Below are 26,157 nucleotides of genomic sequence, written 5' to 3'. Positions count from 1 at the left end.
AGGATACCATTTTTTTTCTCTGTATTCTGTCAAATTCCCAGCAGGGAAATGAGAGCTATTTAAACTAAAAACATAACTTGATTATAACAACTTTTAAAACTACCTCCTAAATGTCAACTTCACTCTTCTCTTTACTACTTCTATATAAATACACTAGAGTAAAAGGATCCTCAAAAGCATATCTTTAGCCAAGTTGGATTAATTCAATTCATAAAATTGTGCATTCACAAATTAAGTTTAGGAGGAAAAGAAAATAGACGCAAAGTTTCTTATTTTTCTTTAAGGTACACTAACGATTTTTAAGATCAATATTCTCTCTAATATACCAAGAATTAGCAAATTGCAGGCTGTCTTAAATTACGTGTTGACATACATAATTGACAATGAAAAGTGACATATAGCAGTATGACCAGTTACTGCAGATGATGAATCATTGTAATTATTTTAACTGAATGGGAGAATGAATGGAGGGAAGACTTTTTATTATAATGACTAAGTGATATTCAAGAACAGAGAAAATGAAAAAAGTTCTCTCTTACATAAGCAATAGCACCACCTGCTGATAAATAAAAGCAAAGACGTCAGTTAATTTAAAATCTGGCCAAAGGTACTTTATATATTCAGATCTTTTCCCTTGAATTCTGTTCCACTTAACGTAATATAATGCAATTCATTAATATATTCTGTGTATTTATTTATAATAACTATGTTAATTTTAAAGTTTTTACCTTACATATTTGAATCATGCATTTAAAAAAATCAAAGGTAAAAATAAAATGTATTATGGAATCCAGGGGAAAATTTTAGTTTTTGTCTGATATTCCCTGACCACTTCTCCTAGAATAATGCCATCTCCCATACCTACCTTTATTTTTTTATAGCATTTATTACCACTTAACATATCATGTATTCATTCTGTCTGTTTATAGTCTTTTGTCTGCTGGAATAAAAACGCTCAAGAGCAGGGAATTTATTTTTGTTTACTGCTGTTTCTTTTTTTTTTCTTTTCATTATTATTTTTCTTTTTATTATTTATTTTTGGCTGCGTTGGGTCTTCGTTGCTGTGCACGGGCTTTCTCTAGTTGCAGTGAGCGGGAGCTACTCTTTGTTGCAGTGCGCAGGCTTCTCATTGAGGTGGCTTCTCTTGTTACAGAGCACGGGCTCTAGGCGCATGGGCTTCAGTAGTTGTGGCATGTGGGCTTCAGTAGTTGTGGCTCTCAGGCTCTAGAGCACAGGCTCAGTAGCTGTGACGCATGGGCTTAGTTGCTCCAAGGCATGTAGGATCTTCCTGGACCAGAGCTCGAACCCGTGTCCCCTGCATTGGCAGGTGGATTCTTAACCACTGAGCCACCAGGGAAGTCCTCTTTTTATTATCATTATTATTTTTTTTTTGGCTGCATCGGGCCTTAGTTGCGGCACGTGGGATCCTTCACTGAGGCGCACGGGCTTCTCTCTAGTTGTGGTGTGTGGGTTTTCTCTCTCTAGTTGTGGTATGCAGGCTCTAGGGCACGTCGGTTCTGTCGTTTGTGGCACTCTGCACTCGGGCTCTCTCACTGAGGCACCCAAGCTCAGTAGTTGTGGCACGTGGGTTTAGTTGCCCCATGGCATGTGGGATCTTAGTTCCCTGACCAGGGATCGAACACGCGTCCCCTGCATTGGAACGCGGATTCTTTACCACTGGACCCAAATGGAACTACCAGGGAAGTCCCACTTACTGCTGCTTCTTTAACACCTAGGGCAAGTGCCTGGCACATAACAGACTCTCAATAAACATTTGCAAAGAAATTAATATGAAAATAAATGAACAAATGAATATGCAGTGCATTTTTAACCTTCCTTGAAAGTATAATAGCTGTGTCAAAGACTTCAAGGATCTTGATAGACCTTGCCAAATTATGCTTGAGAAAAGCTGTACTTCAACACTTTATGAAGAGGCCCATTTTCCCATTTTCTGATGAGTGGGAAATGGCGTTAGAAAAAATGAACCCATTACTGAAGAAACTGAATATACTTGGGGGTTCTGGAGGCATTTACAATACACCTCTTTTATCCTTTGTTCATTTTTTTTTCAGTTAAAGATTTTCTATGTGGTTCTTTTTTATAATTTCTATAAGACTGCTAATTTAAAGTCTTTGTATAGTAAGTCCAATGATGGGCTCTGGAGGGAGTTTCTATTTCTTTTTTTCCTATGAATGGACCATACTTTGTATACTTGTAATTTTTTGTTAAAACGTGGACGTTTTGAATATTATTATGTGGTAAACTCTGGAAATCAAATTATTGCCCCCTCACCAGGGCTTGATGTTGTTGCTTTTTGAGGGATACAGTCATCTGTTTATTTAGTGACTTTTCCAAATTATTTTTGCAAAGACTGTATTCCTTTCATGGATGGTCACTGAAGTCTTCATTCTGTTATCTCAGTGGTCAGCTAGCAACCTGACAGAGCCAAAAACAAAGAAAAAAATACTCCCCCACTCTGCCAATGGGCTCTGAGCTGGGACACTCCTTCAACACTTAGCCAGGCCACCTATAATTCGGCCTTAGCCTTCACCTCCTGCCTGTGCAGAGCCCAAAGACCTGCCAGTAATACTCCTCTAAAGTCTTTACTGTGTGTATGGCCCTGAGCATGTGTGTTGCACACTGAATTCCTCAGTATATGTGACAGCTATCCAAAGCCGTTATTTTTCCATACATCTTCCTCCTCAGCCTCTTCCTTCCCAGGCTTTTTTGGTCTACCTGCAGCTTGCCCCATTCACCATCCCTTGCCCCAAGTGGTTGTGGGTAGTATGCCTTTACATGCTTTCAACAGATGCCACCTGGGAAGCTACTCCAGCTCTGAGAGATTTCCAAGGAAGGCAAAACAAAGACAAGCCTCTGTGCAGGTGTCTCAGGAGAACCAAAAAGCATAACTACAGTTTTCTGAGAACATGGTCCATATTGTTCCCCTGGCACCAACAAGCTACACCAGAACTCAGGCTGCCATTCCCATGGCCACTGCTAAGCTGGGAATGAGGGATGGTAGGCAGGTAAGCAAAAAACGCCACAATGCTTTCTTACCAAAATTTAGCACCCTCTTTCTTTCTTCATTAAGCATTTCCCTGGTTGCTACAAAGTGTTTTTTTTTTTTGCGGTACGCGGGCCTCTCACTGTTGTGGCCTCTCCCGTTGCGGAGCACAGGCTCCGGACATGCAGGCTCAGCGGCCATGGCTCACGGGCCCAGCCGCTCCGCAGCATGCGGGATCTTCCCGTGTCCCCTGCATTGGCAGGCGGACTCTCAACCACTGCGCCACCAGGGAAGCCCTGCTACAAAGTTTTGAATTAGATTCCAGAGCTCTGAAAAAGTTGATTCTGATATTTTTTTTTGGGGGCCAGTTAATGGTTGCTTGAGTGGAGGGACCAATTCTTGGAGCTCCCTACTCTACCATTTTCTGCAACATCACTTCTTTTTATTTTTATTGAAGAATTTTTTAAAGACCTTTACTGCATCTGTACCATTGATACACAGTCATTTAAAAAGGTTCACACTACACAAAATCATATAAAGAAGCAAAAGATCACCCAAATATAGTATTGGGTGTACCTTTAGCCACAATAGTTAGTAGTTAGAGGTAGTTAGAGTTATGGGTATACAATTTTATACAAGTGAGATCACAGAATAAAACCTGGTCTTTTTACTAAATAACTTACCATAGATAGCTTTCCAGGTTATTAAACATCATCCCTCTTCCCCACTTCTAATGACTTGAGGGTATTCCATTTTAGGCATATAGAATATTAACCTAATCAGCCTCCCACTTGTGGACACTTTATTTCTGATTTTTACCATTATAATACTGCAATGAAATTGTTATGCATACATCTTTGTGTACTTGTCCAATGATCTTTAGAGTAAACTCCTAGAAATGAGGGGAAAAAAAGGTTGAAGAAATAAGAATAGAGCCTTGTTGACCTGTGGGACAACATCAAAGGTCTAAAAAATTTGTAATTGGACTTCCAGCAGGGAAGGGAATGGGGCAGAAAAACTTTGAAAAAATAATGGCCAAAATTTCCCCCAGTTTGGTGAAATCATAACTTTACATATTCAAGAAGTATAAAGAATCCCAAACAAGACAAATACAAAGAAAGTCATAACACTATCAAACTACTGAAAACCAAAGACAAAGAGAAAATCTTCAAAGCAGCCAGAGGTAAAGCCCACTTTACACTCAGGAGAGCAATGATACCAACAGTCACTTATTTCTCATCAAAAACAATAAAGACCAAAAGAGAGTACAGCAATATCTTTAAAGTGCTGAAAGAAAGGAAAAACAACTCTGTCAACCCAGAATTGTAAATCCAGCAAAGAGGAAAATAAAAAACATTTTCAAATATACAAAAAGAAAGAAAATTCATCACCAGCAGTTATACACTATGAGATATGCCTAAAAGAAGATTTATAGGTTGAAGGAAAATTGTATCAGATGGAAATTAGTATCTTTAGGAAGAAATGAGAGCACTAGAAATGCTAAACATTTCTTTCTTCCTTAATTTCTTTAAAGTGAATATGACTTTTAACAGCAAAAACTGTATCATATTGTGATAGATGTAATATAATTATAGCATAAAGGAAAGGTGGGTAAATGGAATACCATGGATGCAAGGTTCATATATTTTACATGAAATGGTATTATATTAACTCTAAGTAGTATGTGAGACAAAACAAGCTCCAAGTAATGCTCATTCTCTGGTCAAGGGGCCAGGTAGAGGGGTTGCAATGCAGGACGGAACCCTTTGGACATAACTACCCTTCTCCGAACACACACCATGAAAGAAACCATGGCACTCTCCCAACCAGGCACTGTGTCCTGTGGAAACAGTGGGATGGAGCCCTGGGGAACATTCCCGCTCTGCACTCAAGTGAGCAGAGGTAGCACCTTTCCGCCTCCCCACGTGGTGCTGTAGAGACAGAGCCCCTCAGGCCATTCCAGCCCTGCAATGCCAAAGCAGTGGCCCTCTCCAGTGAGCACTGTGAAGGCTGCCCAGTGGGGCCCCCATCTACCATGCCTGATTTGCACTAATGACAGCAAAGAGGCAGCACCCAACCCCCTCGATACAAGAGTTGGGGTAGGATTATGGAGAGGAGGGAACTGGAGAACGGTATTCTTTAAGTCTATGTATAAAGCCCTTGGAACACCATCAAGCAGCCTATTCATGCAGCTGACTTGAATCAACACAGTAAAACCATGACAACTAACTGGACTATGGAATACCACCTAAAATGGCTTTGAAAATGAAATTGATATTTGAACAACAATCCACAAAAGTGAGCCAGGATGTGAGTTCTGAACCAATACAGGTAACTTGCCTACTTAAATAGAAGATGTAAATGGGAACAGGAGTTTCGTATCAGCCTAGTGAGGGTCTTTTTAGAAAATTCCAATTTTATGATGAAAGTTAATGGGAATATTAGATTTACTATATAACAACTGAGTTGGAGTAATGTACCTATACAAAAATATAAAAATTTCTGCTTTTTCAAATATTCTTCTCATCAGTCCATTTACATACATGCATAGTAAGGAATATATTCAAACCAAAACCTCTTAGTTACAGCCTCCAAGCATTTGAGGTTTTTTCTCCCACTAGAAATATTTCTTGAAAAACATTAAAAGAAAATATTTACAAAAACCACATTTTTCTAGGCTTATTATTTCACAGATAACCTGAAAGTTTACACCAACATCATTCTTTAAGCTTTATATTAAAAAATTACTGTCCAATTTCTGTCAAGGAAGCCTAGATAAGAATTTTTTAAATGTTGATTAAGAACACTGCACTCAACTAAAAATCTGTGAAGAGCTCTCAAAACAGAGCTCTCAAGATAGAAATCTGATAAATTTGTAGCAAATCCTTCCTCAGGACCAGATTTTTATAATATCTAATATTGAAATTATTCCACAGAATCTGGCCCTGGATAAATGATTACTACTATTAATTATACAACTTTAAGTTGCAGATTTTGAGGAAAAAAAAAGAAGCAAGGAGCTACATTTAAGTGTGACATTTCTAGGTTGAAGAAATCATGTACTTACTTCTTAAAAGAAGCCTTAATAAGTTTTTTTCAACAGATAAACAACTGTGTGAGAAAACTATGCAGCACCAGCTGACTTAAATTTTTGGCTCTAACTTGACACCACTTACTCAGTAAGTAGAAAAGGTGAAGAATCTCAATAAGCATTGCCCTTCTTACCTTTCACCATACGAACTTGCCTTGACCCTCCAAATAGATTAGTTCTCATTACGAGGAACAGCCTGTACCTCCTTGTAAAATTTATTACAACTGTAATTAAATAACTGAGTGGGTAATTAATTATTTAATACCTGTCTTAGCAACAAGAAAGTAAACTCCACAAGGGGAATGTCTGCTTGGCATTTTTTAAAAAGATGTGCAGGAAGTAATTATGCAGTAGGTAATTTGGTTTTGACTCAAAATGCTTATAGCATTTATATCTTAGTGAACAGAATTACTTCCCAATAAAGATGTATATATTCTATATCACCTTAAAAACAATTTTCCATGTTTTAATTATATATACATATAAATTAAATAGCTTCAAAACTCAACATTTGTTTAAAAAGGAAAGAAAACTGAATTACATGATTAGAGAATCCAATGAATTTTGCAAGCAAAATAAAATTAAAGGATAAATCTAGTTTTTTCCCTCTTCAAAAATTATACAAAGCATGTTTTTTATTTGAAAACTTTAGAAAACGCAGTTATGAAAAAAAATCACCTATCACTTCAAACTCCAGGAATAACCATTGTTAAAATGTGTTATATTGTCAGACTGTTTTTCTATTCATATATAGACACGTATCTTTACACAAATAGGACCATCCTATAGATAAAATTTGTAACTTTTTTCTGACAATATATCTTAAAAATCTTTTCATGGCATTATGAAAGCAGATTATCACTTTTAATAACTATATAACAGGGCTTCCCTGGTGGCGCAGTGGTTGAGAGTCCGCCTGCCGATGAAGGGGGGCACGGGTTCGTGCCCCGGTCCGGGAAGATCCCACATGCCACGGAGCGGCTGGGCCTGTGAGCCATGGCCGCTGAGCCTGCGCGTCTGGAGCCTGTGCTCCGCAACGGGAGAGGCCACAACAGTGAGAGGCCCACGTACCGCAAAAAAAAAAAAAATATATATATATATATATCAAAGTTGATTCATGTAGAGCTTTTCTGGGTGGAGGAGTACCAGGGGCTCAACCTCCTCACCTCTTCTCTACCCCACAGTAACCCCTAAGGGGGCTCCACATAAAATAACTACACTTTAAAATAGTAAAATCTAGACTCTTTTAGATGGCAAACACAGATCTGGTCTGAGAACCTTTTCTGTATTATCTCCTGGTACCATCCCATGCAAAATCTTATTGACATTGCACAAAAAGCACCATACTTTGATGCACAAGAGGTTCCTTCTGCCTACAACTTTCTTCTCCCACCATGTCTCCTTGAAGAACTACTAATTCTTCAAGCCTCAGCTCTCAGTCAGTGTCCCACAGGCAGAGTTAGGCTCTGCCACTCCTCTATTGTGCTTGCACACAGCAACCTCATGTATAGCATTTACACAGTCTTATAGTCTGATTCTCCACTAGACTGTCAACAACTTGAGTGAAAATCTTTACATCTTCCCATCCCCAGTTTCCAAAATACTCTCTGATGACTAGTATATATATGATATCTATTGAATAAAAGAAAATATATTTAAAATGTCAATCTCAAGTCTTAAAAAATTATTACAATATATTCAGTCTATTCAGTTGAGCAAGGTAGGAACAAAATTCTTTTAGAAAATTTACTTTTCCTGAATAGTTAACATTCTAAAAATAGGTTTGGTGTTTAATTAAGTAAATCTTTAATTCAGTTATTCGATCAATTCAATGCCCCAAGATTTTTAAATCTTTAAATATTTTCATCAAAATGGCAAACTTAAATTATTATGCTTAAATGGACTTATTAGTGAATTACTGAGTATCTACTGCATTGTACAGATAATAGAGAATCATTAAGCTATAGGACCTTATAAACTATCTACGGAGTCAAAAACAATATACATAAAACTAAAATGGATGATATAAGAGTATATAATACACTGTGAAAATGAGAATATATATTCTATAGGCTGAGAATCACTGATAGAAAATCAGATGAAAATGAGATGGTCTAACTTAACATCCTTATGTTAAAACTAAGAAAAGAGATCTAGGTGAGAGGAAGTTAGAAAAATAGATAAATAAACTTTATCTATGGAAGGTATCATGAAAAGAAGTCAAATATGAAGTGAGCCTTAAAAAATAGGAAGAACTCATTAAGTGTAAGAGATGAGAGCATTCCATGAAAAGAGAAGATGAGGACGTTAGTGAGGGGCAGAGAAGATTCATGAGTCTGATTTGAACACATACAAATTAGAGAGTAATGGGGGGAAAAGACAAGAGGTTTTATGGCACCAGGTTTCAGACAGCTTCAAAGTCAGGCAGAGGACTTTATATTTCATATGATAAAAAACAAGCAACCAGAAAACTTAATAGGTCATTTAAAAAGCTCTAAGAATTCTAAATTAACTGTCCTGTTTTGCATTTAAGGAAAATAAGCCACAGAAAACTTATGTGATTTCCTCATAGTTAGGAACAGTATGGAATAGCCCCACTCATATAATGCTGCCACCTCTGGAGCACTTTGATGAAACAATTCATTCTTCAAGTACAGTGGGTAAATACTGCTGAGCTTGGCTGTTTGCCTAAGTTCTAAACAGAATTTGTATAGAGGGCATATTCTCTTGTGAGAGAAAAATCTCACACACATTCAAATATGAATTCTTTGGTTTTAAAATGACCATTCAAAAAATTTAGTATCAATTCCTTACCAAAAATATGCAACCAAAACTTTTGTATGAAACATATTGACAGTTAAAAAAAAAAAGGGGGGCTTCCCTGGTGGTGCAGTGGTTGAGAGTCCGCCTGCCGATGCAGGGGACACGGGTTCATGCCCCGGTCCAGGAGGATTCCACATGCCACAGAGCGGCTAGGCCCGTGAGCCATGGCCGCTGAGCCTGTGCGTCAGGAACCCCTGCTCTGCAGCGGGAGAGGCCACAATGGTGAGAGGCCCGCGTACCGCAAAAAAAAAAAAAAAAAAAGGTTCAAAACTGAACCCTCACAAAAAAAAAAAAAAAAAAAAACTGAACCCTCTCCTCTATATTGATTGGGCATAAATTTTAACACTTTATCATCTTTCACAACCATGCTTAAAATAAGTATTTCCAGAAAGATAGTAGAGAACATACCCAATCTTCAGAATGAACTTAAAGAGCTTGTATGGTCCCATAAATCTGGAATTGATTGAACCAGTATATTAAGAAGACAAACCAGAAAGATGCAGTCAAATGCATCACTGAAAATGTTTTTTAAAGATTGAGAACCAGGTGTGTTGTGCATTATGACAGCACATCTGTGATTGCTTACCACTATAACTTACCCCAGTTTTATCACACAAGCGTAAAGTATGAAATGATCCAACAGCAAATAATTCTCCATCTGGAGCCCAGGCAACTGAGGTAATAGGATGCTCATGAGGTTGTGAACTGTACAGAGGGCGGCCGTAGCTATCCCATACCTACAAAAAGCAAATTTTAAAAATTCTTTTATAAGTCACCACGTTATTACAAACAAGTTTGTAGCTTCTGGTAAAGTATCAGGTAAAGATTTAGAAGTCATCACTTTATAATATTAGCAATTACATGTCTTTACTATCCAACAAGGCAAGGTGGGGGTAGGGAAGCTGTATTCCTGGAAACCTAAATATCTCCCCCAAAAATGTTATGGTATCATCATGATAATTTCAGATTTTACTAACTCTTTAATTAATCATAAAAACTACCCATTTTAGGGCTTCCCTGGTGGCGCAGTGGTTGAGAGTCCGCCTGCCGATGCAGGGGACACGGGGTCGTGCCCCGGTCCGGGAGGATCCCACATGCCACGGAGCAGCTGGGCCTGTGAGCCATTGCCGCTGAGCCTCCGGGTCCGGAGCTGTGCTCCGCAATGGGAGAGGCCACAACAGTGAGAGGCCCGCGTACCGCAAAAAAAAAAAAAAAAACTTAAATTGATTTAAAGAGTCACTAAAACTAGGAGTTGTTTTCATGTTGCTACTCATTAAATCAAATTCTATAGGTCAGGGACTTCCCTAGTGGTACAGTGGATAAGACTGCACGCACTCAATGCAAGGGGCCTGGGTTTGATCCCTGGTCAGGGAACTAGATCCCACATGCGTGCCGCAACTAAGGAGCCTGCCTGCCACAACTAAGACCCCACGTGACCAAATAAATATATTTTTTTTAATGGTTAAAATGGTAAGTTAAAAAAAAATTCTATAGGTCAATGAAATAGGCCAAATTAGAAAGGCAACACTTCAAAATGCCACTGAAAATTATAAAATAACAATTTGCTAAATTATTAGAGTTAAAAGATATGGCTAAAGAGAAGGACTAAAAGAATACTCTTACATGCTAAATACTTTTCACCAAAATTCGATTCTTTCAACCAGGTGATAAATTCAAACATTATTCAAACATTACATACCTTATATTTACAGTCTTCGCCAGCAGATAAAATTAAATCATTGACTGAGTTCCAGTCTACTTTTAAAATAATGCCATCATGAGCTTTCCACTATGAGAAAAAAATAAGATATTTATTATAACTTCAAGAGCACTGAAAAGTTTTTTAAATAAGAAAAGGCATTTTGCCTCTTTCTAATGATTCTTTTGTCCTCTTCTTGGAGAAGACTCCTATCTTCCTTTCATAACCATTATGCTGGTTTCATTTCCAATTTAAACTAATGAAAAGCACCTTGCACTATGACATCCACTATATAACTCACATCCTTATTAATTTCCTCAATTGCCTGGACTCCAGATGGAAAATCACTTGCTATTGAACTATTCCAAGCTTGACATCTGTGTGATAATAATGGAATGAATATGTTATGTAGTCCAAAACTTACTTGAATCCAAATTTTGCTCCCTTTGCACAGTTGATCCCATTACTGATACTGCCTTCATTCTTATTTACTAATTCTTTTATTTTTTAAAAAAACTTCTACTACATGCACATCCTCTTTAGTACTCTCTTCATTCTCTTCTGTACATTCCCCTAAGCTTCATTCTCTTTACCTTCATGTCCCTGGAGTAGTCACTAACTACTCTGAGAAAATTCTGCTGCATTTACCATATAACAAAAGGTTTCCCACAGATATATACTCTACACATATATAGAATGCATACATATTTGTGTATATATCTAAGTCACCAAAAAATTGGCGATCTAGAAATTAAGCGTGGATGTCTTCTTGATCTTAAATTATAATTTATGTGCTCATTTAGCTATTAACCACGCACATAATTAAAAGCCATTAATCTTTCACTAGGTTTAAGCAGAATAATATAACTGAAAAAGATTAATTTTTCTTGAAGACTATAAGGTACATTTTAATGTCTGAACCAACTAACTTTGTTTCAAAGAGTGACTGATTTTAAGGGTTTTCTCTCTACAGAGCCTTCCCGGGAAAATCTATTATTCTTAATGTATACAGAAAAAAACATCAAATTAGGGTCAAATAAGCCCTAGGAATAAGCAATAATTCATAGCTTGTTTTATTCAAGATACATAAAAATACACTCTGTCAAAAACAAATGTTTTGGACTTCCCTGGTGGCGCAGTGGTTGAGAGTCCACCTGCCGATGCAGGGGACACGGGTTCGTGCCCCAGTCCAGAAAGATCCCACATGCCGCGGAGCGGCTGGGCCTGTGAGCCATGGCCACTAAGCCTGCGCGTCCGGAGCCTGTGCTCCGCAACGGGAGAGGCCACAACAGTGAGAGGCCCGCGTACCGCAAAAAAAAAAAACCAAACAAAAAAAAAAACAAATGTTTTGATAAAGCAATAATTTTCACAATTTACTGCTAAATTAATCCAATGTCCTAAAATAAACTGCAAAGACAAAAATAACAAAATATAGATATATAGAGATATACACGTGCAGAGATTCTCAAGAGTTTCATTTTAAAACTACAAAAATAAAATTTTCCATATTCAAAAGGATTTAGGAACAAAATATGGTTTAAATTTTCCTTATACTATAATTTAGAATATCAATTATATATTACATATATTCACATATTACATATAATGCATAGACATTTTTCAATTATTTCTTAATGTATTAGGCATTTTGTAAAATTCCTTTGAATCGTGAGCTCCTCACAGAAGGCAGGAACTATGTTCTGTTTCACTTTTAATACCTTACACCCCAGCATAGCGCCTAGGATATAGTAAGTATGCACTACATTCCCACTGAATGACTAAATAAACAGAAGTCTCCTCACTCTGAAACCAAGTTCTGGGTCTCTAGAAGAGTCCCTAAAGCTCTTAAGGGAAATGAAATATATACTTTTGAACTGTATTCTACAAGCAAGAATTAAATAAGCATTCTTTTTTGTGAATAATCCAAATGTGAGTATGTGTTTATGCCCAAGGAGAATTGCTGCAGCTTTAGTTTTCCAAAAGGAATAGAAGATTTGCACGAAGTTACTAATTATACTTTAACCCCTCTCCACTCTAGCTGAATTTTGGCAATGGATACTTTTCTTTCCCTTCACCACCTCCTGGGCCAAAGGTTTTACCGAGCCACAAAACGATAATTTATCAATGGTGATTTAAGCATCTTCCTGAGTTTCACTTACATATGCCTAATTACAGGTATCTTAACAAATCACATAACTATAAACTAAAAGATTCATCTGGCCTGCTTTTGCTGTATGATTTCAAAGCACATTTTCAGAATATAAGCGGTATTAGAAGGACTTTGACTAAAGGCAGTCAGAGCCAGTCCTCTTTCCTAGCTTATTCCTTTTCCCCAAATTCTTCTCTTTCTGTTGTTCCACAGTTCTTAGCAGAGTGTTCTGCATGTAGAAAAATGTAAATGCATGATGACTGTGTGGAATATGTATAGCATACTCTACATAGAAGTGATTAATATGGAATCTCAAAGCCATTTCTATATCCTTACTCTCCAAATTCTACATCTACTCACTGTTAAACCTAATGTTTCTTCTTAAAACACTTTTTATACCTGCTGTAGCCAGTCAATCCCCAGCACCAAATCCCTTACCCAGGACGTGGTCATTCTATACCTTTTAACTGGCCTCCATGGCTCTAATTTATTAAGGGCTGACTAAAAGGTAGAGATGATAGAACAACACCGCAATATCAACAACAACTACTCTTCATTGTGTGCACTCAATATTTTGATTATATGCACTGTCCCATGCACTTTGCAATTTAACTCATTTAATCCTCACAACATTCCTATCAAGTAGGTATTAGCATCACATCTAAGAGATGAGAACGCTGAGGCGCTAAGACATTTTATAACTTGCCTAAAGTCACATATAAGTAAGTGAACATTTGAACCCAGGTGACTAACTCCAAAGCCTGTAATCTTATTACCCACACTACACTGTGTCATTATCAAAATATGAAGAAAATGATTCTGCCTCTTTGCACTGAAATCAAACATCAAAATCCTGGATATAGGCTTAAAGGTTTTTCATTTATTTGTCCTCCCCTGACCTGTCTTAACTGCCACTATTGTTTTGCTTCCCTATAATTGGTAAAATTATATATATCCGATTGTTCTAAACATTACATTGACGCCCCCTCCACTCTAAAAATACTAAAAGAATTCTAGGGTCTTAGAGAAAGCTCAAGGGTACTGAACAAACAATGAGGAGGAAGACGCTAGAGGTGATGATAAAAAATACAGTCTAAACAACCTCTTAAAAGTTTTATGATTTAGTCCTGTTTTGTCTCAAATCTATACATGTTAGGTTGACTCTGTTAAATTTAAAGATGGCTATTATGCCAAATCATGTGATAATTTAGTAACTCAGAACACATTTATGACTTACTGGTATAATGTGAGTTGGAAAAAGGGGGAAGTGAACCTCGTTGGAAACATAACCAGATATCCCCTGTTCTGTAACAAAGGCCAATAAAACCACACACTTAAGAGCTTCAACTATAACAAGACCACCCAGAAAAAAGGGACTCCTAAGAAAGTGACCTCTCACTTAGCAGTCTGGCAGACCCCAATAACAATTTACAAATGCCTGAGAAGTACCTGTAAAACTTTAGCATTTGGTTGAAGAGGTTTAATGATCAGCTGTTTGCCTGCTGTGTAAAGAACCTTTTCCGAATCAGGGCCCCATGCTACTGAATACACTGGTGTTCCTGTAAAAAGGAAAAGAAAAAAAACCTGATAAACTTAAATTATTATGCTTTATAAAAGGGAGATTGTTAGGAAAATCAAAAAAGCAATTTGGGGTGTCATTTCATTTCCTCATTCAATGGCCCATCCAAACTGCAGTATAAGCCTGATACTGAAACATAGACCAGGTTAAGATTGACTGTTGAAAATCTACTGTGAGCAACTGATAAACTATATTTTTTACTAATTTTGACCTTGCTGAGAAAATACGGAGCTTTTAGGACTTTGAGAGTGTGCTATGGAAAAACGTAAAATAAATATACTTCATTATGTTAAGATACAAAAAGGTATCAGAAAAGTCATGATTTATCATTTCCCATCATCAACAACTCTTGTGTAGTGGTTTGATATGATTTCAAATCCACTCGTTCACGAAAAAATGAAGTTGTTTTGATCTAAGAATGAAGTTGTTTTTATAAGGAAAGCTGTTTTGCTATAAGAGTGAAGGTGTTGTGTCAGGAGATCATCATGGACATCTGAGGCTGCTGATGAAGCACCCTGTAGCTCAGCTGCTGAGGGGCACCACTGGCGGCTGATCAATAAGAACAAATGAATAAGCAACTATGGCGACAGCAATGGTGAAAACACTGCAGCGGCCCCACCAAGATCATTCACCCGGTCAACACTTGAGTCTTCGTTCCCTAGCAGTGTGCTCCAGCGGCAACATTCGACTTTTGCTTTTGTGCCTTCAGCTTGTGGTTGACTAAGCCAACTCTCCTGAGAACCAACTGGTAAAAAGGTACACCTCAACTAAATTTGGACTTCTTTATTATCATTGGTTTGGAGAATATTTCTTTGTTGGCTTCTTAAGAGACATTATTCTGGGGACTTCCCTGGTGGTCCAGTGGGTAAGACTCCGTGCTCCCAATGCAAGGGGCCCGAGTTTGATCCCTGGTTGGGTAACTAGATCCCGCATTCATGCCGCAACTAAGAAGTCTGCATGCCGCAAATAAAAAAAGATCCTGCATGCTGCAACTAAGATCCAATGCAGCCAAAAATAAAATAAGTAAATTTATTTTTAAAAAAAGAGCTGTCATTTCACTGTACATGAATTATACTTCAATAAAAATGGGGAAAATTAAAAACAAATTATTTTTTAAATAAATAATGAATATCTTATCAATTGAGAGCATTAAATTATCTGTGCTCCACTGTCTGGTCCAGTTACCTATTCATTAGAACCTGTTCATTAGGGAAGTGAATCAAGTTTATATAATTAATCTATGAAATATTAACCTATTTATATTTATAAAACAAAGCTTTTAAAAATTGTCTAGGATTCCTAAGTCAGACTATTGTAGCAGTTGACTTTATGTGAATGATTGAATAAATCTTTCAGTAATTTACATTCTCAGTAAAATGAAATCTGAATCTGAGGATTTACAAGCAATCAGTAAGATGTTTATTTAAATGGAAAACCCAACTGATGCTAATCAACAGGGAGTAATCAGTAATCAACAGGGAGTAAATTTCAGAAAGATAAATGCTGTGTTTAAGTGGCACCCTACTCCTTTAGTGCCATTTTTTTCCCAACCAGAACGTAATTCAACTGTGAGCAAGTCTTAATGGTTTACAGGACTTAGAAAGTCTGATTTAGACCTAGTCCAAAAAACTCCTGAAGCATTCCTTTCATGGTGTAGGTTAGATATTATATTGGGTCTGAACATCCTGTTCAGTCAGTGACATCTAGGATTGTCCTGTATCAAAGGAACCTACAGATGAGCAATGAGATGGCTGACCTCAGAGGGTACTTCTTCTAAACTTAGTAAGTATATTCTCTTGAAACATTCTCTGGGAGTAGCCAGGAGCTGACCTGGGCTTCAAAGTAAATCTCCAAATGAACAGAGTTCAAGTCTAATAAACTCCCCAGAAAATGTAAATCAAAATTTCAGATATTCCAAACATGATTCTTGGTGAGGACAGTAAGGGAATAATAGAGGAAAGCTTATTTGATACAGTGGTAGAATTATAGGTGCCTTCTTTATTTCCATTATTATAGTTGTAAGTATTGTGCAAAAAACGTAAATTTATGTATTTTAATTATAGACTATCACATCTTCATGAATACACTCAGTAAAATAACACTTTCCTGAGTGTATACAAAACTATGACAAACATCTACCCCCAAGGAAATAATTCAGTAAACACAGCTCCCATTGAGTTATACAGGATGTGACTCTAGTCTTTTAGTTGTGGTAAAAGGCATGGTTTGGGGTATAGGATGAGGAGTTAGGGACTCTTATGTCCTCTTTCACATTGAATTTGTGGCCCCATTAAGTCAACTGTGTCACCATTTCCTTGTTTATAAACCTTATAAATCTTCAGAATACTTATCTCTCCTGTTAGGACATGGAGATTATTCATTTCCTGCTTATTATTTTTTAAATAATAATGCTGTTAAAGAAACAGGTATAGTAATTTATAGAATAAAACGAAATAGGCTTATAGAGGAAAATTTAAGTAATTCTTTTGTTACAGCATGTGGTTTTTAACCACATTCCTTCAATCAAAAAACAAATATAGAGTTACTTATGATAAATAAGCAATCCTAAATAAGATCAATAGCTAAAGAAGTTCCAGCTTCCTAACCACCAATATTCAAAATGAATATAACGGACTTCCCTGGTGGCGCAGTGGTTAAGAATCTGCCTGCCAGTGCAGGGGACACAGGTTCGAACCCTGGTCCGGGAAGATCCCACATGCCGCGGAGCAAATAAGCCCATAGGTCACAACTACTGAGCCTGCGCTCTAGAGCCCGTGAGTCATAACTACTGAGCCCGCACGCCACAACTACTGAGGCCCGCACACCTAGAGCCCATGCTCCACAACAAGAGAAGCCACCGCAATGAGAAGCCCATGCACCACAATGAAGAATAGCCCCCACTCACCACAACTAGAGAAAGCCTGCGCAGCAATGAAGACCCAATGCGGCCAAAAATAATCAATCAATAAATGAATGAATGAATGAATAAATGAATATAACATCAAGAACTAAGAAAACTCTTCCTTATATTCATTCTTTATATTTATAATAAAATGTTAAGTGTGAAACTCCTGTATATATGTTTTTATCGCTATACAACTTCTGATTTGGGTGGTTCTGGAGAAGGCCATATTGAAAGTGGATGAATTAGCTTCACAGAGAAAATGATTTCTATTATAAAAAATCCATCTCACTAGCATTTGAAACAAATCTTTAATATTTAAAATGTTTTTAAAAAACGTATTTATTAAAGCACTGAATTACTCCCAATGCTACACTTCACTTTGCAAAGTCAGTATGGAAATAATAATATAGCCTTTACAACAAAAACTTTAGCAAATTATATGATAAGATGTTATTAATTTCTTTATTAACAAAAATGGACAAAAAACAAAAGTAGTTTTATAATAATTAATTTGTTTTTTATATTGGGAATTTTTATTTATGCTCCATTTCAGTTAAGACACTCAAAAAGATCTTGTTTTTCTGACTTTGTACACTAAGATCATGTGACCTTTTTGACATTTTTTAAGAAACCACATGCACCTGGGGTTGTGTTAAATGTCAGACCCTTATCTCTCTGTAAAACAAATTATCTAAATTCTTTCAACTTGTTGAAGGCATTTTAAACCACAGAAAAGGAGACAAAAATGTATTTCAATTGTTTTAAGGAAGTACATGGTCAAATATACCATGTTTTTCACATTCATACTAAAAGGTATCCCCTAAAAAATGTTGTTTTTGCATGCTTTTAAGAATGATTTTGAAACAAACTCTCACTATTACAATGAAGCATTAGCTACCTTTGCCTTGAGTGCAGTATAGGTCTACATCTTGTGAGTATAAGTAAAGAACTTAGAGCAGAGTTTGGCACTCTATAAGCATGACCTGTTAGCTACCACCACTACTACTTTGTAATGCAATAAGCAACCATTTGTTATTGTGTTGTGCATGGGAGTAAACACTCAAGTATTTTGGTTGTCAAATCATTAAGAATTCAAAAACAAAGAATTATTTCCCTTTCATTCTATTTGTAGGGACATGTATTAACAAATAAGTAATATCGAGTGGGATTTATTCCTCAAAAAAACAACTTTTTGGTTGTGTATGTCACTGGGTCAATACAGAGAAAAAAGCTGAAATGAAGGCATTTGTTTCTTTAGTTTCTAGCCTCAGTCACCTCTCCCTTGGGGATCTCAACTTCCTCCATAGCTTCACCTTTCACCTTTCTGTAACTGACACACAATAATATTTCAGCCTTTACCTCTGAGCTCTAACACATTTCCACTTGCCCCAAAGACATGCCAGAACTTCAAACTCTACATATTCATATATCATCCCTCCACACATATCCCCTCACTTCTTCCTCTGAATTCTTCACCTCTTACAGGATTATCCATTCCTCTTGGCCACTGAGAACTATTCACTTTTTTCAACTACCCCCATCACTGACTCTGTTCAAGCCTTACTGCACAATAGCATAAAACATTTCAGTAACCTCCATACCAGCGACCCCAATTTAACCTCTATCTCTTCTAATTTATCCTACATATTACTGCTAAGGTAATCTTCCTAAAAAGGCAGACTTTATCTCTTCTCCCCTGCTCATTTTTTTAAAAGATTTTATATGCTTATAGAATAAACTCCAACCCCCTTCATTTAGCATCTGCGAATATCAGTGTCTTGGTCCCTCTGGCAGTACCATCCCTCACAGAGCCTACACTCTGGTAGGCCAGAGCCTACCCCTGGCCCAAGGGGGTTTCTCACCTGACTTCCACGCCTCACGCCATTCTGCCTCTGTGCCTCTGATCATCTAATTTCTTCCATAGCTCCACTTCATTGCCAACAAGCTCATTTATTTATCCTACCTAATTTCTTTATCCTTCGAAGCCTAATTAAAAGATGCTGCAGTATTTGCCAGGAAGCCTTTCTGATACTTTCTCTCCCCACAAAGCATTCATTTCTGCTTTCCTGTCCTCCCACAATGCCTTAAAGAAACGAGTACATTCTGCCTTGTGTTACAGTTATTTATATTTCCTTTACCAAATTCATTATAAACAGGTTCCATGTTTTGTCATCTCCTTCTTCTATTTGAATATAGTATAAGGGAAATGTCCTTAAAGGTTTGCAGTATTACTCTCTTCAATTTTAACCTATAATTAAAATATACAATGTAACACAAGATAGGGCTTCATTATAATTATCCTCAGCTTACACATTATTTTTCTCTAATAAGGAAAAATAATTCCTGATAGGCACCAGTAAGAATAGTTTTTAAACAAAGTCAAATTCCACCCCCTGCCCCACCCCCACCCCCCAAAAAAAGCAAGATTAATGCTTTTTCTGTATTGGAAGAGAAGGTGATGACCATGACTTTTCTATCTTTATATCTGCCTCCAATCATCAAGAAATGAATTTGGGAATTTTTCTACTCATCAAGGAAAAAGTACAATTAACATAAACATGTAGTAAAAATCACAGGATGCTTTCAACATTGTTTACATAATTCTGAGTCTTACAGTAATTCAGGCTTACGTTATTTCATTTTTGTGCCAAAATTTACAGTTTTTCTCCTCAAAGAAGCCAGGAGTCCCCGACCTCTACCTCCCTTGGTCTTTTTACTTGAACCTTTAGCATTTAGCTCTCAGTAGGTCAGATTTATAATCACCCTTGAAACTTGTAGCCTATAATATATCAAACCTTATAAATAACTAGGGATTTTTCCTTCAGGGTTAATGTGATTATAACTTAACTTCTCTAATGATTTTTCCCAGAGATAAAACAGGCGAAGTCTATCTATGCCTTATTAGGAAAGTGTGGGTGGCAGCAATGATCAAAAATTCAAAAATTAGGGACTTCGCTAGTGGCACAGTGGTTAAGAATCCGCCTGCCAATGCCGGGGACACGGGTTCGAGCCCTGGTCCAGGAAGATCCCACATGCTGTGGAGCAACAAAGGTCATGCACCACAACTATTGAGCCTGCGCTCTAGAGCCCGCGGGCCACAACTACTGGGTCCATGTGCCACAACTATTGAAGCCCGCGCGCCTAGAGCCCGTGATCCACAACAAGAGAAGCCACCACAATGAGAAGCCTGCACACCACAACAAAGAGTAGCCTCCACACCCTGCAACTAGAGAAAGCCCGTGTGTAGCAACAAAGACCCAACACAACCAAAAATTAATTAATTTTAAAAAATTCAAAAATTAAAAGCATAGTTCTATAGTGAATTTATAATTCTTAATATAGAAAAAGATATCAGATTATTCAGTTGAAATACCAGTAAGTTAACTAAAATAAAATCTACCCAATTTAGTTTTGTTCATTAATCTCATAATTAACATAAACCTTGAGTGAGAAGAATAAGATTCAAATAGGATAAAAATGATCAGCAGTTTCACAGCCATTTGATGTTAAGGAAATTACAGCTATTTGGAATGTTGATGTAAAATACCATTACATGATCCAATGAATACATAATAAAATTACCTATCTTATAAGACATAATATGTACTTTAGCTTTTAAGAAAATCCTATTTATCCATCTATTTGAGAGGAAGAAAAAATTAAAAAGAGCACCACCCATCCCTCTCCAAAATAAATACTATAAACAAAAACTAACTCAAAATCGATCATAGACCAAAAAAAGATCATACATTTAGCATAAGCACTAAAACTATAAAACTCTTAGAAGAAAATATAGATGTAAGTCTCCATGACTTTGGATTAGGCAATAGTTTCTTAGATATAACACCAAAAGTAGAAACAATCAAAGAAAAAAATAGATAAACTGAATTTCATCAAAACTTTTGTGCTTCAAAAGCTATCATCAAGAAAATGAAAAGGAAACCCACAGAATTGGGAAGTTGCATATCCAAGTTGCAAATCATATATCCAATAAGAGTCTATTGACCAGAATATATATAAAGAGCTCTTACAACTCAACAATAAAAAGACAACCCAATTAAAAAATATGCAAAGGATTTTAACAGATATTTCTCCAAAGAAGACCTACAAATGGTCAAAAAGCACATGAAAAGAGGCTCAATATTATTAGTCATCAGGGAAATGCAAATCAAAACTACAGTGAGATACCACTTTACAGTCACTAGGATGATTGTAATAAAAAAGACAGTAACAAGTGTTGAAGATTTGAAGAAATTGGAACCTTCATATATTTCTACTGGGAATGTAAAATGGTATATTCACTTTGGAAAACAACTTGAAGAAGATTTTAATTCACTGATATGAAACCACCTCCAAGACAGTTCACAATTCAAGTGAAAAAAAGCAAGGAGCATATTATACTAGATACAATATGCAACCACTTGTTTATAAAAGGGAAAAAAAAGAACATATAAAACCAAATTTCCTACACAAGAAAATGGTAACAGCAGTTGCCTCTGGGAATGTTTGCTGGGTGGCTGGAAGACAGGGGTAATACGAGAGACATGCGTAGTATTTAATAGATAACTTTATATCCTTCTTTATGCTTTAAATTCTGAACCATGTGAATGTAGTATCTATTAAAAATTAATACTTAAAAAGATGTAAGTGCTCCCTGCAAGGCACATACTAACAATCAAAATTTTATGATCACTATTATTGAAAATATGAGTTGCAAACTCAAATCCCTTCAGAGATTTATGTTGTGTTCTACCATGTAATATAAATGAGTGAAGTATGTAGAGTGCAAGAAAAATAAGAGAAGCTTAAAATCCAACTAAAAATGGAGCAGCCACTATTGAACTCCAGCTGACTGTATTTGTTCTGGAAAGCAGACTTAATGTTGCCAGTTCTTCCAATTTTTCCAGACACCAGAAATCCAAATATGTATGTAAAATATCCTAATTTTTAATGTTGGGCCTGCACCATGCTAGTGGGGCAGATTCAGCCCACGGGCCATCTGGTGATTTCTGATGTATAAAAAGTCCTTAATTTATGAATATATTGGGCTTCCAAACTGCCTCTGCACGTTTGGGAATTCTAAATGCATTTTCTCTATAAGAGTAAAATAAGTAGCAATCTGGTTTCCAGACCTATTATACAGGTAAACTATAGTACTGAACCAACAGCACTATGTCATCTACCCTCTATGATTAACAATGTTTATGTTAAACAACTTATTCTAAGTTTCAACTTTAGACTTTGTAAAGTCCAAAATGGTAGATCCAAGGGGTAATAAAAGGGAAGGAGATGATTGGGAAGAATTTAAAGAAAGAGAAGGAGCTGTACGGGGACAGTGGTGAAGGATCTTAGGCAAGAATTCAGATTATTATAATGGGTAATGAGATAAGCTTTCAAAATTTCTCTGAAGATCTGTGTCTTCTATAGACAACATATTTAGCAAAAGAGAAAAGAAAGGAAAAAAGGATATGTCTCAGTAGCAGCAACAGCTGAAAAGAACTGCAGCCCCATCTCCAAGGGGGTGGTGATGATCTCTAAACGAATTGTGTAGCTGCTCATAAGTCAGACATCATAAGGTAAGAATGCCAAATAATTAGCTCTAACAAAAATTATAAAGCCAAAAGTAAATGTCCACACCTACTAGAAGATTAAAATAAAATTTATTTTCTAAAGGTATACTTTATTACTAAAGCAACAATAAATTGACACCTTTCCCTAACAAATTTACTGATGAATGTTTCTATGAACTCTAAATTTTCCACTCACGGATAAATATTCTATTTGGAGACCATCTGTACCAAAGATTTAACCTCAGGAGATAACCACTACCTATTACTTATGGTTACCTTTGCTAACATTTGGTTGATGTGTAGCTAAAGAAATGTAACTATTTTAACATATCCTAAGAGTAAACATGAGTTAAAAAATGAAATCTGGAAATTTTTGGAAGTCAGTTGTTAGAGATGCTTCACAAAATGACTTTATCATATACTTCTGAAGAATAATCTGCAAACTTTTTGGCAGCCTGTCTCTGAAGATCAGCTGATATGGGCTCAGGACAACATTAAAACTGCTTTATTGTTCCTAAGTAAACCAAATTTGGAAAATAAATCTGCTACATGGAAAAAAATCATATGTAATCTAAATCCCAACAGGTATGACCACTGGATTGACTTTATGGGCACTTCTTCCCAATGAACATGGAAAACCAAGCTGCTGCTCTAAGTAGTTGTAGTTTACCAAGTTTTGAATCATAAGAGTATCTGTTCCCCTCCATTAGTATAGATGTACAACATAATTTAGAAAGGGTGCTATTATTATGATATAATTAGAACTTTTTACGTAAGGAGATACTCAGTGTTTTCTATTATTATTATTTACTTAACTAGACACCCAATCCTGTTCTAGATAGGATATGCTCATGATGCTTCAGAATTATTTTAAAAAGAATCATTAGCCTATAACTCCATTTATATAGATTCACTAACAAAGAAAAAGCGTTTGAGTGGGTCTTATATTTTTTGGCTCAAACAATACAGTTACCATGGCCCATCAGGCAACATGAAAGTAAGAGGAAAAAGTGTAAATAGAAATAAGAGATTTCAGGTTTTGAACCTGACCAAAATCAGCCTGAGGAACTATATTAGACTAACTATATTAGACTATTTTTACAGGAAAATGCAAAGACATTTAATTGATTATAATACATACCTTGCTGAGCTAAAGTTGATCTTAGCATTCCAGTCTTTGACCAGATTTTTATTTGTCCATCTTCTCCAACTATAAAGAGAAAAGAATTGATTTTTTATCTATAGGAAATAAATGCAAACATTAAATTTACATATAAAAATCAGCAGTATCTACACTAATGCACATTTAAAATTCAGACACGAGTTACTCTACTTAGATATCACTGCTTCCTAAATATAAAATTTAACTGAAATTACTCTGAAACAATTTTATCAAAGTAGCCTGACTTCAATGACAAAATTATTTTTTTCCTTTAATCTTAGAAGACTTATGAGTATATTATTCAAATAATGCTTTCATTTTCACTGACGTCTCCATCCTAGAATTCTAAGAAAAGTGTTTTCAGTGTAATTAGAAGAGTTACAGCCAAATTCCAGTGAGTTGGGGACTGAATGGAGTGAAGTAATAAACTACTCTTTTGGACAGTTTGCCTGATGGGAAAGAAAGAAAGAGGAAGTTGTAGCTAGAGTTATTTGTTAAAGGAGGGATTTTTATTTCTTTTTTCTCAATTTTCAAGATGAATGACATCTGAACACATTTATATGCTGAAAAAAAAAAAGGAAAAGGAAAAAAACACTGGAAAAGGAGAAGTCGAAAAAACAGGCAAGAGAAGAGAAACTCACTGATAAAAGTCCTACAGAAGGCCCAGGGGATAGGTGTGGTGGTTTTAAAATATATCCACAAATTCTTTGTTATTCCTTCTTTTAAGAAGTGAAGCTTAACTTCTCTCTCCTTTCTCCTTCAGTTTGGTCTATACTTAGTGACTTGCTTCTAATAGAATATGGTGGAAATGATGGAGTATGACTTCCCATGGTGGGTCATAAAATATATTGTGTCTTCCATCTTGTTCTCTCTTGGATCACTCACTCAGGGAGAAGCTCCAGCTGTCATGTTGTTAGAACACTCAAGCAGCCCTATGGAGAGGCCCATGTTGTAAGGAGCTGAGTAAGGCTTCCTGCAACAGTCATAGAGGAAGTAAGACCTCTTGCCAACAGCCATGTGAGTGAGCCATCTTGGAAGCAGATCCTCCAGCCCCAATGGGGCTTCATATAACTGCAGCCCCATCCAACTTCTTGATTCTGAGACAGAACCACCCAACTAAACTGTTCCCTGTCTCACAGAAACTGTGAGATAATACATGTTTACTATTTTAAGTCACTAACTTTTGGGATAACTTGTTATGCAATAATAGATAACTAATATGATAGGTGAAGATGAGAATCCCTGCAGTAGGGCAGGAGATGGAAAAGAGATGGAAGGGGGGTAAAGTTAAATGAGAATATTTTGAATTTTAGAATTTTAAAGAATTAAAAGTTTTATTTACCCCACACTTGACCATTCCAAAACCTTCTTGACAGAACATTCTTCATAAGCCATATAGGAAAACTAATATGACACCGTGAATGATAACATTATATAGCAGTCTAGATCAATACTGTGCCAATTATTTGCTATTAGACAATGAAAGACACTATTGCTAAATGAAAATATTCTGTTCCTTTGGAAATTTTTCTTTAAAAATTTCATTTTAAATGTTATTTTTGCAGATGACCTACCTGTAACTAATGCTGTTCCTTCATAATTCCATCGTCCAGCAAGTACTGCTCCACAGTGAGCTTCCACACTTTTTTCCACTCTTCCTAACTTAGAAATCAGATGAAATTTGCCTAAAAGAAATTAAACTTGAGAAATCTATTTTATTAAATTAATTTATCCAATCAACAAACATCTGTTGAGTATCTACTAGTAGACTAGTTAGCATAGTGCTAGGCATGGGAGATACCAGGGCAAATAATATAATTATTCTTACTCTCAAGGGACACTCAAATCCATCGGGAAACAGGCACAAAAACAAAATTATACAACCTTGAAACAAGTGGTGTGACAGAAATATATACATGATACTATGATAGTTCAGAGGGACAATAAAATTCTGCTGGGATATGGTCAAAGAGGGCCAAGAGGAATGTCAAGAAAGCCTTCTATTTAAGCAGAACTTCGCAGTCTTGCTTTTTTTTTCTTAAAAATAGGCTATAGAAAAGTTAGGAAAGGTGTAGAGGAGAGGAACCAAGATAGTTAAATGGTGTTAAAAGATAAACTGAGGCATATTAAAAAATATTGAGTTTTGGGGAATTCCCTGGTGGTCCACTGGTTAGG

At 36.4% G+C, this 26,157-nt stretch overlaps 1 protein-coding gene across 1 annotated transcript in view; it reads right to left on the bottom strand.

The window, feature by feature from the left end:
* The window catches only part of IFT80 (intraflagellar transport 80), a 105,435-nt gene that overhangs the window by 54,724 nt on the left and 24,554 nt on the right, over positions 1-26,157 (bottom strand). Inside the window, exons 4-8 of the mRNA XM_060010018.1 lie at positions 25,557-25,667; positions 23,962-24,030; positions 14,216-14,325; positions 10,618-10,707; positions 9,518-9,655 (exon numbers count right to left, since the gene is read on the bottom strand). Coding sequence (XP_059866001.1) covers positions 9,518-9,655; positions 10,618-10,707; positions 14,216-14,325; positions 23,962-24,030; positions 25,557-25,667 — 518 coding nt within the window. The remainder of the gene's footprint in view (positions 1-9,517; positions 9,656-10,617; positions 10,708-14,215; positions 14,326-23,961; positions 24,031-25,556; positions 25,668-26,157) is intronic.

The sequence above is a fragment of the Delphinus delphis genome, chromosome 4, assembly GCF_949987515.2.
Source record: "Delphinus delphis chromosome 4, mDelDel1.2, whole genome shotgun sequence".
Lineage (NCBI taxonomy): Eukaryota > Metazoa > Chordata > Mammalia > Artiodactyla > Delphinidae > Delphinus > Delphinus delphis.
The sequence above is the reverse complement of the archived record's forward strand: the minus strand, read 5'-3'. Positions and strand labels throughout refer to the sequence as shown.